The following is a 16326-nucleotide window of genomic DNA, read 5'->3' on the forward strand; positions in this document are numbered from 1 at the left end:
TTGACAATATATTTATTTTATGGGTTTTTTTAACTTCTGTAACATGCAGTGTAGCTCTATTTCAGAAAGTCACTTAATTGAATTTATGAGCATCTGTGCTCATGTTTCCCGTTAGGACTACAAATAGTTCTGTTAGTCTGATGTGCAGTCAGACATCTCAGCTACATAATATACTCATCTGATGTTTTATATAGTGATGTCATTAAGATTACAGATGATTTGTATCAGATGTTGTTACCCTTTGGGCAAATGTATCAAGTGCACATTTATAAATATATGCATTAAAATAGCCACCATAAAGCACCTTTGCTGCCACCAAAGTTTCTACTGTAATATTTCTAGCTCTAGCAGCACAGTGTTAACACTGTTAACAGCAGCTCTAGTGTTAACAGCTCTTTCAGTAGGAAAAAGTGACATTAAGATTTACCATATATATCCATGATTCTGACCTTTAAAGTGAGATATCTTTTGCTGATTAATCCCCTGTCCGTACACTTTTATTCTCAATGTAGTATGTGTGCTTTACTGAGGAATACAGTCCTTAATGCACCTCCACAACTAACTGAAAATAAAATAACCAATTAGGAAATCATCATGGAACAGCTGACTAAGCAGGGAACAGAGATGGGGTTGTAGCTCCCCAAAGCACCTGCAAGCTTTTCTACTTCTTCATGACTGAATGAAGTTTTGTTATCAAATAAGCGGAATTCTGTGTGGGAGAGAATAGCTGAGTCCCTGATCTTACACAGGATGACTGGAAACAAAGCACTGTTTCTGAGAGGCTGAGGTGAAGAAGGTAGGAAAAGAGATGCTATGAAGGAAGGCATGAAACAAATAAGCTGGAAAAAATGAGAAGGCTGTGTGGTGAGAAGGATAGAATAGGAAGCGATACTGAACTGAAGGAAACATGCTAGCAGCATTTAGCAATAATTATCTCCAACAATAACATACTCCTTTTTTCCCCTGCATCCTTTTTTTAAGCTTCTTTTCCTGTTTTCTCCATTTTTTGGCTAGACTTTCAGAGCTTGAAGGCCTATGGGTGTTCCTGTGGCCCCAACTACTATTGTGTGTTATTACGGCTGTGTTGATTTTTGTTGTTGTTTTCATTTTATTCTGTTTTAATAATCTTTGCATTTTGTAGGGCTGAATAACTGAAACATTTACATAAACAAAAGGAAAATTTATTTTTACAAAATGTGATTTTTGTCTGAAACACTAGGGGAAAAGTAACAAATCATTGAAAAAGAGCATTCCAAGTGACACTAACAGGGACAAGTTGTAAAGTATATGCCAATTGACTTATAATAGGAGAGGCTTGGCTTGAAATTACTATCCATCTGGCACTTCTGAGGTAGAAGAAAGAACTTGGTTGTTTAAAATAATGTGTAGTTGAAAATCTCACAATATATTCATTGTATAGCATATAGAGCTTAAAGACTGTAGAAACTGTACATTTATACAAATCCTCTTGTCTCTTTTACTTTTCATCCTTCTAGTTTGCTCTATCATTCATCTGTATGTCTTATGAAATTTTAGCAGAAAGTAATTTCTGGCAAGGACCTGCAGGAAAGTGCAAATGTAAAAATGTTGCAGTGGAAATATTCAAGGGAATTCCTCAGAATAGTTGAAGAGGATTCTCATTAACCCCAATTTCTGAAGGAGACCATTCTCTTTATTGGCACACATGGTTGTGTTTTAAATTATTTAAATTTGTCTAATTTATTACCAGAGCCCCAGTTTATGTATAGCAGAGGCTTCTGGAAAAGGATTCCCAGACTAGCCTTTCACCAAGATTTAATTCCTCAGAGCTAAACTGCTTATAGACAATTCTCCCCTGTTATCCTTAAAGCACTTCTTATTGACAGTTTTAATTGACAGCATTTCTATGTAATTAATGTTCTCTCTAACATTAGCTGAATTAAGTGTTCAAATGGTCTCTGTTTTTAATGTTGCCCCCTCATCTGGTAAAGGCTTCCTACACTAGGTGAACCTGGGCATTGCTCTGACTCTAAATAAACAGGAAGAATGGCTTTAAGTATATGTGTTTCTGGAGATGGGTGAAGGCTATTGCAGTGTTGTCCTGTCCATCACAAGCTAAGTAATGACTGCAGGTCCCCTGGGCTTCAGTATATAGTCAGTGGCTGTGTTCTTTGTGATATCGTTAATTAAGATTCTTACTCTTTTAATGAGATTACATAGAAATAGTAAGCAGGCAGACAGATGGAGTCCTGCTTTGGCATAATTGAATCACCTTATTTTTAGAAGTGTTCTACTTCTGTCTTATGAAAACACTACAATAAAATAAATATTGCAGGAAAGATTATTCAAATTTTATTTACACTAAGTAGTAAACTATCCTATTTTTGGCTCAACACTACTCTAAGCTAATTTATGGGCCATCTGCAGATACTTACCTTTCCTTTACAGCTCAAGGTGAAATTCTCTCAGATTTTGTTTGAATGTTTTAAGCCAGTGAAGAAAATATTTCTGTGAAGTTCAGAAATAAATAATTGCTCTAGTACAAGAAAAAGAATCAAATATTTCATTAAAACAAAAACAAAACCAAAAAAAACCAACCAAATCAAAATGCCCAAAGCTCCAAGATACAGTTGTTTATATATTTTATGGTTCTCATAGCTAACAAAACACCCTGATACTTCTGATAATTTGGTGTAAACATTCAAATCTCCCTATTTTACTATCTTTCATTTCTTATGGTAGATGCCCTTCTGAAAACACTGGATAAAGTTCCAGTGTTTCATTTCTGAAATGGTAATTATGCTGTTAAACTGATTCCCAGATTTTGAAAACTGAGGTTATGAATATGCTAGAAATCATGAACAGGCAAATAAGTGTGGTCTTAGTATGTGGTATAACAACTCCTGCACTGGGCTTTAAACCGTTTTCAGTAGAAAGTATTTTTTATTACCTTCTAGGTGTCTTTCTAGGTTTTACATTTTGGTTGGTCTCTGCATTTAAGTTGAAGGTATTTTTTTAACTTACTATTCCACTGCCTTTGCAAAGGGTTTTCTCACACGTTGGAATTCAGTTCAGAAATGATTTTTTAATTATTTTTTTTTTCTCTTTGGCTTCTTTTTTTCCCAATGGTTGGCCTTTTTTCAAAACAAAACCTAAGCTCTGCACATGCTCTTCTAGGCATGCACACACAGAGAAGCCCCAGTGCGTGTAGAAATTAAGGAAGCCTCTGGCTCTTTTCAGCCACCAAAGGTTTTTGTGCTCTACATAGTTATAGGCAGACACAGTCTCTGCTACTGTAATCAACATTGTGCCAAATATATTGCAGTACACCAGGGCATGATTGCTAACGCTCATGGAGGTATTTTTTACTGGCACTGCAGAGCTGCCTGCAAAGCTGTGGACACCGCAATCCGCTTTGTGTGCTTTTCCTGGCATTTGTTGCTTCTGACCTTTCTGACTTTCATTGATGCACAGGACTTCTGTGGGACAGCACAGCCACGCCATCTCAACTCCTCAAGTTACAATTTCCAAAGGTGCTTTTGTACCTACATAGGAGATAACTTTCACAAGTAACGTGACCCTACCATCTCTGGTTGTGTGGCATTTTCCAGGAAAAAAACCCAAGCATATATAGGAACAGTTGTGTATGCTGGAATTTGAATATTTTGTTTAGTTTATTTTCTTCTTGAAAAGAGGCTGAGGGGAGGGGGAAAAATCTGGAAAGCATAGATGGTTTTTATTTTAATAAAAATATATTTTCTGTTGTCAATGACAAAATGGTAAACTTAAGGCAGGTACCAAACATCTTAACATCTTCATGCCAGATTCTGATTGTTTGGTGGTATATTTAGAATGAAACTAGAGTTTAGACTGGATAAATTAATCTTATAAAATGTTCATCAAGTATATATATGTAGAAAAATGCATCAACAAAATAATTGCAATGAAAGCTTATCTGGCTTTACCAAGCATTTTACACTTCTTTGCTTTTTTTTTAATGTGGCATACTGCTCTTTCAATTAAAATCCCTGAGCCTTACATTCTTGCTCTGTGATTATTATGATTTCAATTAAGTACGTTGTAGCATTCTGTGGGATACTTTGAGCAAGCAAATTGCCATAAAGCCTGGATCTGTTTTGTTTCAGCTGCCATTATTGGCACTTTGTTTAACACTTTTAGGCATGTTCCTAAATAATGAGTAACTGCCAAATTACCACAGCACATTTGATGTGAATGAGTCATCATTTTTAAATTAAAAAACAAATGTGATGACCTTTCTGTTGTTCTATATGTCATCATTGCTATCCAGTGACTGGTTTGAAACTTCCAATCTTTCATTAGTGCCTTGAACAGGCAGCAGTTACATTTTTCTGTCCAGTCCTTAGGGTCTGTTGTTTTAGGTAATCCAACCAGAAATGGCTTGGATTAAAAAAGACTAAAGGAAAATGAGTAATCAACATGCACAAACATTCTGAACAAATGATAGACCTGTGGCCTCTGCATCTGCAAAAAGACAATTATCAGACAATTACTGACAATATTTATGTTTAAGTTTATTATCTTGTGGGAATAGTGTAAATAAAAAAGATTTATGTTTATATCTTGAAACTTAGCAGCAAAGCAGCCATAGCTTTTCTGATTCTGGAAAGCAGATTGAATATCCATTCTCATAACAATTAAAAAAAAAAACCAACAACACAACAAAACAGTAAGACAAGAGCTCTGGAGTTGTGTGGGAGTGCTTTTGTTATTGGTGATGGTAATAGTAATTGATAGTGCTTAACCTACCTTTCTCTTGGTCTGTAGTTGTAGGTCTGTAGTATGACCGGCAACGAATTCACCAACACTGGAGATTAAAATAAATTTGGATAATATCCAGGACATTGTAGTATAATAATGACTCGTTGACTCTAGATAGGTACTGAACAGATAGGCCTATTTGAAATGTCTTCAAATGTGTTTATATTTTAATTCTTTGTTCATATATCCAAGCCTGCTTAACTAACAATCTCTATCATGAGTGCAGGATGGGTGCTAAATGGATGTTTTTTGTCATTGACTATGCCTTATTCTTACTACCGTGATCATAATAATATTTCAAAAGTGTCCCAAGCCTGCATTAATTTCTTAGTCAAAGGTGCTGCTTAGTTTAGCTGGAATATTTTGCATGAGAAATAAGTGACCTTTGTTTTTGTGTTGCTGGGTTTTTTTCTGCTGGTGTTTCATAGTAATATGCAAAATGTGGCAAGTCAGTCATATTTCACTGGTATTTGGCATCTGCTCAACAACTGATTGCTCTTCTCAGAGCTTTTTTGGAAAGTTTGCAGCACCATAATGACAGCTTTCTAAACACAGATGTCCTCTTGGTACAAGCTATAATTTTTTATGAAAGATGTATCAATGTCAGGAATTTGAACAAAGTACTGGAATTAGTTGAATGTGCTTGTTATCTACACGTATATTGGGGGGGGGGCGGGGAAGAATCTGCAGTAACTGAAGGCATAGCTGTTAGTACAAAATGCCGAAAATGTCAGAATGTAGTTTAAGATAAATTGATTCTTTTGTTAATGGACTCTATATAATACATTCTTTTTTCCCTAAAGTGTTTTATACTGTGTTAGTGCATACTGTGAAGTCGAAGCATCAAAAATCTCAGGAACACTTTTAGGTAATCAGGAATTTGACCACACAAGGTATCTAATAGCTGAGAGGCCTGGAGTAGCTATTAAATGTTCTTGTAAAGTCCCCTTAGTAGCCTCCTCCTCTTATTTCATTTACCTCTCAACTAAGCCATCGGGAAGGCAATATTTCAAACACAAAATCCCAGCAGCTTGCGATATTCACTAGAAGAATTCATGAATGTTTTTACCTGTGGGACTGTTATTTGCATATGCATACAAATTATTTATATACATGTAGACAGTGCTTAATGGTTATTATATGTAATTTCTGTAAATTCAGATTTGTAATTGAAAAGGAAACTCTCCTTTGTTAACTGTTGTAACCATTTCAGATTAATCTTTAATCATGTAGTCACAGTATCACAGTAATTAGAGGTTGCAAGGGACCTTCAGAGATCGAGTCCAAGCCCCCTGCCAAAGAAGGATCACTTAGGGTAGTCCTCTCAGGAATGCATCCAGGTAGGTTTTGAAAGTTTCCAGAGAAGGAGACTCCACAACCTCTCTGGGCAGCCTGTTCCAGTGCTCCATCACCCTCACTGTAGAGAAGTTTCTCCTCATGTTGAGGTGAAACCTTCTATGTTCAAGCTTGAACCCTTTGTTTCTTTCTTATTAGTGCACATCACTGAAAAGAGCTTGGCCCCTTCCACTTGACACCCACCCCTCAGGTATTTACAGACATTGATGAGATTCCCTCTCAGTCTTCTCTTCTCAAGACTAAACAGCCCCAGAGATCTCAGTCTCTCTTCATAGGGGAGATGTTCAAGTCCCTTAATCATCCTCATGGCTCTCCATTGGACTCTCTCCAGCAGGTCTCTATCTCTCTTGAACTGGGGAGCCCAAAACTGGGCACAGTATTCCAGGTGTGGTCTCACCAGGGCAGAGTGGAGCTGTAGAAGAATCTCCCTAGACCTGCTGGACACACTTTGCTTGCTGCACCCCAAGATACCATTGGCTCCCTTGGCCGCCAGGGCACATTGTTGTCCCATGCAGCGCTTGCTGTCCACTAGGACTCCAAGGTCTTTCTCTGTGGAGCTGCTTTCCAGCAGGGCAGCCCCTAACCTGCACTGGTGCATTCTATATTGTTATTTTCTCTGTTCAGGTCTAGTTAAGATCAGAGTACTGGACAACAAATATGTCTAGCAAGAGAAATAAAATTAGGGCAAACATATTTCAATAAATATTGTAGTATTTCATTTTTATGTAGCCTTAATGTAAGTGTTGCAGTTATAACAACTTCAGCAATCTTCAACAACAATCTTCCTGTAGCTTCCATCTATCTGTACTTGTACAAGGGACTTGGTTTTGGTTTATTTTCAGATCATGCCACTAGATAGATATATATACACCCACACCACTAATGACACGTCATTCAGCTTCAGAATACATACTTTAAAGTTAGAATGCTGCATCAGATATGATGCAAAACCATAACTGTTAGTTAGAAAATTATTTCTTTTTGGCCTTTAACTGAGTTGTGCTGTGATCATTTGATATTATGTTACTGGCATTCTTTCCCTCTTCTCTTACTTTTGGTTAATGATAAAATCCCTTGCGTGGTATGTATGCATGTGTGTGGCCCAGGCTAGGCTGCTGTTTGGCATGCCTCGGACCATGACCTTTTGCCAAACCTCAGCATTAGCTCTTGGGGAAAAAATGTAAACATACAACCAAAATTTACTCTTGTTTCTTTATTTAGCTCAGTGAAATTTGATAGTTGGTGTTAGAAGGCTTCCGTATTACAAACTGTTGGCTAAACTAGGAAGTGGAGAAACTAATTTAATATTTTAATATAAATAACTTTGAAAAAATACAAGTGAGAGGCAAGGAAATATATATTCTCCTATATGCAGAAGAATTCTAAGTGATTAACAGTTGTGATAATTTTCTTTGTTTTAATCGCATTTTAGTCTTCACGGACAATGAGGAAGAAAACATCTATTTTGTTAGGCCAGAAGTACATGGAAACATTATGGAATAATACTAATTACTGAGAAAGTACCAGAATTGTGGGTAGTATAATCATCTGCAATTTTCTGAGAATATGCTTACTAAAATGACCTACCTAACTTAAGTGTAATTCCCAAAATAAGGAGACCAGATGTCCTGTTTTGGGTAGTGCAGCTGATGGACACTTTTCCTTGAGATTATCTGCCTTCTACTAACATTAAACTGGCTTTTTTTTTTTCTGCCTGTAGGTGATGATTTAGGATTATGGGATTTTGTTCTGTTTTGTTTTTTCTTTCCTCTGTGATTACAAGTTATGAGGAAACAGAGAAGCTTCCATAAACTAGAAAACAAAGAATTTTGGTAAATGGAACACCTTTTGTCATCTTGGTTGTTTTGAGTGTCATTAAAATTCACCTGCCAACAGTTTGCCACCCATAGTGACTTTTCTATTTCTTGTGAGCAGTTACCACTGTTGGCCACAAGAGATGATCAGTTCACCTAATTGAAACCTGCAGAGCATTGAGATGAGTTGTCAGTTAACACAGAATGTGTGTAATTGATATAAAGTTTAATGATTTACACTGTCAGTTTTCCCTCTCTAAAATGTGGATATTTGCTCTGAATTGTGCCTCTAAGTTATTTTCAAATGTGTCCTAATGTAAAGCCTGAGATAAATCAGCATAGATCAAATGGACTGATGGTATTAGGTTGGGGGTTTTTGTTTGGTTTTTGTTGTTTGGGGGTTTTTTTTTGGTTGCTTTTTCATGTGCTTCGTGCGTTTGGTTTGGTTTGGTTGGTTTGGCTTTTTTTTTTGTTGTTGTTTTGTTTCTGTTTTGGTTTGTTTGGTTGGTTTTGTCTTTTTAAAAATACAGAAGTTCATGTGTGGGAGCAGCATCCTTTCAGTCTTTTCCTCTGGACTCACTTCTGCAAGTTACAGGGCTTCTTTCAGCCTAAGCAGTTACATACTGTACAAGCAAAAGGATCTTCATTTCATTTGTGAGGATATTGTCAGTAGTGCTGGCTAGAGAAAGCTAAGCCCTGGTGTTTGATGTGAGAAGAAACAGAGTAAACCAAATTGTTTATTACTGAATATTTGAAGGTTAAAAAAAAAAAAAAAAGAGGCTTTGGCTTACCCACACAGCAAAAATCCTAAACCATCAAATATAAATATACTCATGTAGATTAACTTTTACCAGACATACTGCCTTATCTTTGTGAGTTTATGGGATACTGGAGAAGAGATTACAGAAGTTTTGTGTAAACAGCTTTGTTTATGAGAAAGTGTGGAAAATTTGGAGTTAAAGGAACTGTCAAAACTTGTTGAGCAGATGAGGCAGAAGAAATTTGAATCTAGTAGCTGGTGGTGGTGCTAGGGAACTAAGATGAAAATGTTTGACCACAAAATTAAAACAAAACAAAACAAAAAACAACAACCCACCACAAAAAAACAACAGCCCTTTTTTTCCCCAGTGGGAGTGTTTTCATGAGAACAAGCATCATCCCCTGTATGCAATTTGTGATTGAATCAGCTACTGTCACTTTCATTGAAATCCAGTGAAAGGGAATGGAATAAAGCAAGGAAAGAAACTGCTTTGCCTGGCCCAGGAAATAGGGGAGAAGTGCAGAATGCCTTCATGAGGATGACTGTGGCCCCTGATTCTTCTCTCTGTGGGGTTGTTGTGTGCTTTGCCGGGTAAGAATCAGTGCAAGCACCAACCTTAATGTCTGTTTCTGCCATTATTTTGCCTGTATGATTTCTAGGAGAAAGGAAAAAACTTAGCAATGTTCCCAAAATTAATCATAGTATCATAGTATCATTCAGGGTTGGAAGGGACCACAAGGATCATCTAGTTCCAACCCCCCTGCCATGGGCAGGGACACCCCACACTAGATCAGGCTGGCCAGAGCCTCATCTAGCCTGGTCTTAAACACCTCCAGGGATGGGGCCTCGACCACCTCCCTGGACAACCCATTCCAGGGTTTCACCACTCTCATGGTGAAGAACCTCTTCCTCACATCTAGCCTGAATCTCCCCACCTCCAGCTTCATTCCATTCCCCCTAGTCCTATCACTACCTGAGATCCTGAGGTCATCATAGTCTGTACAGCTTTCTTAAGAAGGCTCCAATAAGCATTGGTGTCCTTGCCCAACCTCTGCATCTCTTCTGGTGCTGTTACCTGTCTCATCATCTAACAGTTTCCTTTTTTTCTTACCCTCCAATGTGCCAGTCTTTTCTTCTCTTGCATCTGGCTCATGTTTCTGTTTACTGAGGACCATGGGGAATTTCATGGGCTTTGACTCACTCCCTTTCCCAGGAAGTACAGACAGTTTTACATCTATACTGCATGGTAGCAGTACAGCAACTTCTGGGCTTTATGCTTTTTACTAGCTTAGCAATGAGTGAAGGACTGCCCCTGTGACTCCAGCAAATACGAGTGAACTATACCCAGCAGTGCATATGCTTGAGTTTGCATACAGTCATGTGGCACTGTTTAAAAGTTACAGCAGTACTAAAGAACTGAAACAGTTGATGCATTTTTAATATGTTCTTCTAATAACCACTGTATTTGTGTGGGACTGAGGTTACCACAGTTTACTGAGTTTATTTGCTTAACATAGGGCTAATGGTTTATTAGTGAAAAAAGCAGATGAAGAAAAGAACTTTGAAATATCTAAAACAAGCTGAGATAAAAACAGTAAGAAAATTAAACCACTAATTTTTGGACCTTCATGGCTAAAAAATTTTCTTATTTCCTAGCTCTGTGAATGTTTGTAACTTCAGTTTAGTTACTTAATCACAGGCACTCCTAATAAGTAAGCTTATATGCTTTGCAGTACTTACATTTTAAAAAGACTCAAAGTATAGTCTTTGTTTTATTTCAATTTTCCTACCTTTTACTGGTTCTTTGCCTTTTTTTTTTTTTTCAATAACAACACAAGATCAGGTGCTAAAGACCAAGAAAGCCAATGGCATCCTAGCCTGTATCAGGAACAGTGTGGCCAGCAGGAGCAGGGAAGTCATTCTCCCCCTGTACACAGCACTGGTTAGGCCACACCTTGAGTACCGTGTCCAGTTCTGGGCCCCTCAATTTAGGAAAGATATTGGCTTGCTGGAACATGTCCAGAGAAGGGCAACAAAGCTGGTGAGAGGTTTGGAACACAAGCCCTCTGAGGAGAGGCTGAGGGAGCTGGAGTTGCTTAGCCTGGAGAAGAGAAAGCTCAGGGAGACGTTATTGCTCTCTACAACTACCTGAAGCATGGTTGCAGCCAGGTGGGTTTTGATCTCTTCTCCCAGGCAACCAGCACCTGAACAAGAGGACACAGTCTCAAGATGTGTAGGGAAAAGTTTAGGTTGGATGTTAGGAAAAAATTCTTCACAGAAAAAGTGATTGCCCCTTGGAATAGGCTGCCCAGGGAGGTGGTGGGGTCAGTGTCCCTGGAGGTGTTTAAGAAAAGACTGGGTGAGGCACCGAGTGCCATGGTCTAGTTGATTAGTTAGAGCTGGGGGATCAGTTGGTCTTGTGGATCTTGGAGGTCTCTTCCAACCTGGTTGATCCTGTGATTCTGATTCATGATGAAAGCATTTTATATAGGGTAAACTGGAACAAAGAAGAAATGGTAATCTAAAGTTGTTGTACATGAAATGTTGCCATGTATCATATGTGTGTGTCGTACCTTGCTGATTATGCAGCATAAGCTTTGAATTGGGTAGAAATTAGCAAAAGCTAAGTGATTACCTTGAATCTCATTTACAGTTAGGCAGTTGAGTAACTATATATTTTCTAAACGGAACTGATATTCTAGGGTTTTTTCCATCAAAGTTCTACTCCTTGTTTGCTGTGGATTTGATAGATCTAAATTCTTTTGTGTAAGATGAAACATCTTGTACATTACTAATAAAAATGTTTTATTATCTTCTTAAGGACTCCTAGTGTTCCATGCTGAAAGCTGAACTTGACCATTAAGAATCTGAGTGAAATCTTTGTTAGGGACAGATCACTCGTTAACATCATCACTGAGACAAAGTGCATGTGAGAGACAGATTTCTGGAATTGTATTCAAAAGATCTGCAGAGAGGACTTTAAAAAAAATTATTTCTGACTGTGAAATTAAAAGATATCCTACTACAAACTAAACATTTTGGCTGACATTTTGTTCTAGTGAGGACAATCACAGTTGGTGGAAACAAATTTTCACTTAGCATGCATTTTATTTGCCATGGAATAAAAAAAATCATAAATAAGATGATTCATGTGGCTGTTGATACATTTATACTTTGGTAGAGTCAAGCAGTTTATATGCTGTGGAGGTGGCCAGTCTGAGAATCAGCAGTGATACTGCTGTGCACCAGTTGTTCCGTATGAATTGCAAATTATCAGAAGATGAACACTTGCTCTGTAAGAATTTACAGCATTTCTCCCCTAGGCCTGCTTATCTAATTGCACTGAAGGCGTTTCCTCAGGGTTCGCATCACAAAGAGTCTTGAGACAATTCAGCAGTAAATCTCTGTGGGGACTGAGCTAAGAGCAATGTCATGGCCCTAAGCGCTGTGCCAAAAGCAGATGAGATTACTAATGCCAGTGAAATATTCTTTATCTGTGCAAGAACCAATCCTCTGGATTTTCGGCAAGTGGAGAATGAAGCACCTATCTGCCAAATAAGAGATATTGCTGGGATTTCAGGACAGAAACTCGGCCTATCTGTTTATGTCTCACATGCCAGCTGCTTTGCCTACATTAGGTTAAAATGAGAAATTTATTAAGTGTAAAGTGCACAGCACAATGAATAAACAAGCTAAAAGGCTGCTGCTTTGCTGACTGATTGTTTTATTCACTCATTGATTAAAAGACTTTTCCTGGGGCAAGAATGACTCCTAAGCTTGTAAAATGTATAAACAGGAGAGGAATTAAAGCAAACAGATTTATTCCCACCCCCCTTTTTTTTTTTTAAACATCTAAACATAATGATCTTACTTGGAGAAAAAAAAGTTTATAAAACCCACAAATGATGTAATGTTTTTGATGTCACTATTTAAAAGGAATTAATTCTTGGGTTTAGCTAAGACAAATAAAGGTTAGAATGGCTCTGCATTTCATACTCTTTGTATATTGCCACACCTTGAGTCCTGTGTCCAGTTCTGGGCCCCTCAGTTTAGGAAGGACATTGAGACACTTGAACGTGTCCAGAGAAGGGCAACAAGGCTGGTGAGAGGCCTCAAGCACAAGCCCTATGAGGAGAGGCTGAGGGAGCTGGGATTGTTTAGCCTGGAGAAGAGGAGGCTTAGGGATGACCTCATTGCCCTCTACAACTCCCTGAAAGGTGGTTGTATCCAGGAAGGGGTTGTTCTCTTCTCTCTAGCAGCCAGCACCAGAACAAGAGGACGCAGTCTCAAGCTGCACCAGGGGAAGTTTAGGCTCGAGCTGAGGAGAAAGTTCTTCACAGAGAGAGTCCATCATTGGAATGGGCTGCCCAGAGAGGTGGTGGAGTCACTGTCCCTGAAGGTGTTCAAGAGGGGGTTGGACGTGGCGCTTGGTGCCATGGTCTAGTCATGAGGTCTGTGGTGACAGGTTGGACTCAGTGATCTTTGAGGTCTCTTCCAACCTTACTGATACTGTGATGTAGTGGTAGTACGGTAGGTAAAGTGATAATTAATTGTCCCATTCTATTATGTCTCTCTAGAGATCTGAAGAATAATTTGATCAGCACAATTGAGCCAGGGGCCTTCAATGGACTTTCTGAACTGAAGCGCCTGTAAGTATTAATTCCATTTGAACCATTCTGAAAATTGCGTTTGTATTGACATTTCTATCCTTGGGCTACTCAAATATGCCACCAAGCAATAATCACATAAGGACATTGGCTGTAAAACAGAAAATCACACTCTGTGTTTTTTTTTTCAATTTACTGTGCCTTTTTCTTTTTCCCTTTCCCCCCCTCATTTCCTCTTTCTTTTTTTTACCTTTATCCATTTAAAATTATGACACTGCTCTCCAATAAATGTCCTAACTAGTACATCTACAAAGTGAAAAACAATCCAAATCAATGACCTAGCACATAATGTCTCATTGCAGACATTAATCAGAAATAAAAGTAAGTGGTTTGAATTTCTGTAAACAATGTTTTGTATTATGCTAAGTTTATTTTTGTCACAGACCAGGTCTATAAAATAAATTCTTAGAAAAGAAAACTGTCGTTCTTGAGAGTTTTTCTGCCATTTTCATACCTTTCACATGGATATTTTTGATTTTAGCATGGTTTTCTAAGGAAACAAAACTTATGCAATGTATTCCATGCCCATTGTTCTTGCACTCCTCTCTGAAAATGTTCTCATAGTATTTTTAAATGCACTGGCTGATTTTTAAACTGTATTTATAAAGGATAAATGTATTTAAGTTAATAAAGTCCTATAAGTGGGCCTTTTTGCTTTTAGTTAACAAGGACTACAGACCCTTCGTAGTTCTACTCAGCCTAAAGGAAAAATGAGATGAGCCCTTTGTAATTATAGTTTTCCAAGTGACAGCATCCAAATGTCCATGGACTGGCTAACCCAGCCATCAGTGCCAGAAATCTGCCTAGCCAGTGTGCGTGCAGTGTTACGGGTGATAGGAAAAACCTATGAAAAAAGAGAGACTCAGATGAGAAGGAATGCAAATGCACAGAAAAAGAAATTTACAAATCTTTCTTCTTTTCTGCCCTGATGCAAATTCCTGAACTGTTCTGTGCAGGGAACACTGCATAACCTAAGTGAAAGATTTCTGTTTCTGACCATACATGTAAGCATTTTATTCTAACAGAATCCACTCTGGTTTAGTGCATTTGGGTAGAAAGCCAATGCCAGAATGATGATGAAGTCATTGCACATAATGATACGCCTTTGTAATGTGAAGTAAAAGAATAGATTGAAGCTTTCTTGCTTGGTCTTGATACTAGGATAATGATACAATGAATTGATCAAAATGAGTATTAATTGTTGCTTTGGCTGCATACTCTAATAACACAACCCTGACCTCTTGTGGGAAAACCAGGAAACCTGTGCAAGTAGTGGGCTGCACATCTGAAGACTGCACAGGTAGTGCAGTCTTAAGGTTAACCAGGAGAGAGAAATCAAGGACAAGCAAGTCATTAGGCACAGGGAAAAGTGCAAAGAAAAAACTCTTCAGCAAGCTAGGAATGGCAACATTGAGATTTGTCATGCTAGATTTCAAAAACACCCTTGTTGCTGATATGAGCAAGTAATATGTGGAACAATCTAGAGACAGGGAATCGATTAATTGCTAATCTGCCATATGTTTGGCACAAATCAATGCAGTTTCATGGTAAATAAGAAAAATCTATGCTCTCCTTCACTGTGCAACTGTTGGGTAGCAGCAGTTGAGCAAAAGGAATAAATAGTGTAAATTCCTGTGGATGCTGAGCACAGTAATTACTTGAAGATTATACTTTACATTCACATCAGCTTATTTCACATGTAAAATATGATTCTGTAAAAATCAGTAGCTGTATAATATGGGCAACTGAAAGAAATACGGCTGTGGCCAGTAAGACAAACTGCAAGCTGTCAGCATCAAAATGTTTTCTGTAAATGATTTGGAGAATTGTTATAATTTGGATGAATGACAAACTGAATTATTTCAAGGGGCTATTTAAAAATGTACACACAAAATGGATGAAAATTGAGAATTTATGAAGCACTAAAATGATGGCACTTGGTTATTTGATAGAGGAGAGTTGTGTTTTCTTTTACATCAGTTCTTACAGGTCAGCATTAGTAAGTTCAATGTCTTAGTTGGGAAAAGGAACACCAGCTTTGTACATTATGAATTGAATTATGTCGAATATAACATATATTAGTCTGGAGGAATGTGCAGCAAGATGTCTTTTCTTCTTGCTAATGTGTTTTTTTAGAAAACATGTTTTACAATACAGACATTTCAGCCAGTGCCATATATCTTACTGTGAAAATAGCACTCGCTGAAGAGGGTATGCCGCCTTTCACTTGGATAAAAGTGCCATTTTACTGTGTGCCATGCTCAGAAAAATATGCACTTCTTTTGACAATTTTTTTATTAAATTAACTCACTTTTACAAAATTATGCCCCACATGTTGGCGCATGAGTTCTGGGGAGGTTCACACTGGATGTTAGGAAGAAATTTTACACAGAGAGAATGGTTGCCCATTGGAATGTGCTGCCCGGGGAGGTGATAGAGTCACCATCATTGGAGGTGTTTAGGAGGAGACTTGATAGGGTGCTTGGTTTAGTTGATTAGGTGGTGTTGGATGATGGGTTGGACATGATGATCTTGAAGGTCTGGTCTGGTCTGGTCTGGTCTGGTCTGGTCTGGTCTGGTCTATTCTATTCTATTCTATTCTATTCTATTCTATTCTATTCTATTCTCCTTCTGGGCAGGTTCCTGTTTACTGTTTGTATCTTCTGACAGAAAGGTATAAAGATAGATATATTTACATATGTTTGTCTTAAACTTGTATTTTTGGCTTTTCTATGTAGCTTTCATTTGGGAAACTTAGTGAATTAAATGCAGAGCATTATTCTTTATATTGTTATCCATGCTTTTCTCAGCTGTTGCCTACTTAATATCTCTGACAAGCATTTAAGAAATATTTTCATTCTAATGTGATGCTTCATCATTTAATTGTAGAACAATATATTCTTATCCTGAAAGAAGACCTGGTAATGAATTCTAAAGAAATTGCCTTCTC

At 37.9% G+C, this 16326-nt stretch overlaps 1 protein-coding gene across 3 annotated transcripts in view; it reads left to right on the top strand.

Moving 5' to 3' along the window:
• Positions 1-16326, top strand: part of LOC137441799 (adhesion G protein-coupled receptor A3-like) — a 257730-nt gene that overhangs the window by 81961 nt on the left and 159443 nt on the right. For all 3 annotated transcript variants that reach the window (XM_068139605.1, XM_068139606.1, XM_068139607.1), the window contains one exon: positions 13287-13358. In XM_068139605.1, the coding sequence (XP_067995706.1) occupies positions 13287-13358 (72 nt within the window). The remainder of the gene's footprint in view (positions 1-13286; positions 13359-16326) is intronic.

The sequence above is a fragment of the Melanerpes formicivorus genome, unplaced genomic scaffold, assembly GCF_026170545.1.
Source record: "Melanerpes formicivorus ecotype bairdi unplaced genomic scaffold, bMelFor1.0.p_v2 SCAF_6, whole genome shotgun sequence".
In the NCBI taxonomy this organism is placed as follows: domain Eukaryota; kingdom Metazoa; phylum Chordata; class Aves; order Piciformes; family Picidae; genus Melanerpes; species Melanerpes formicivorus.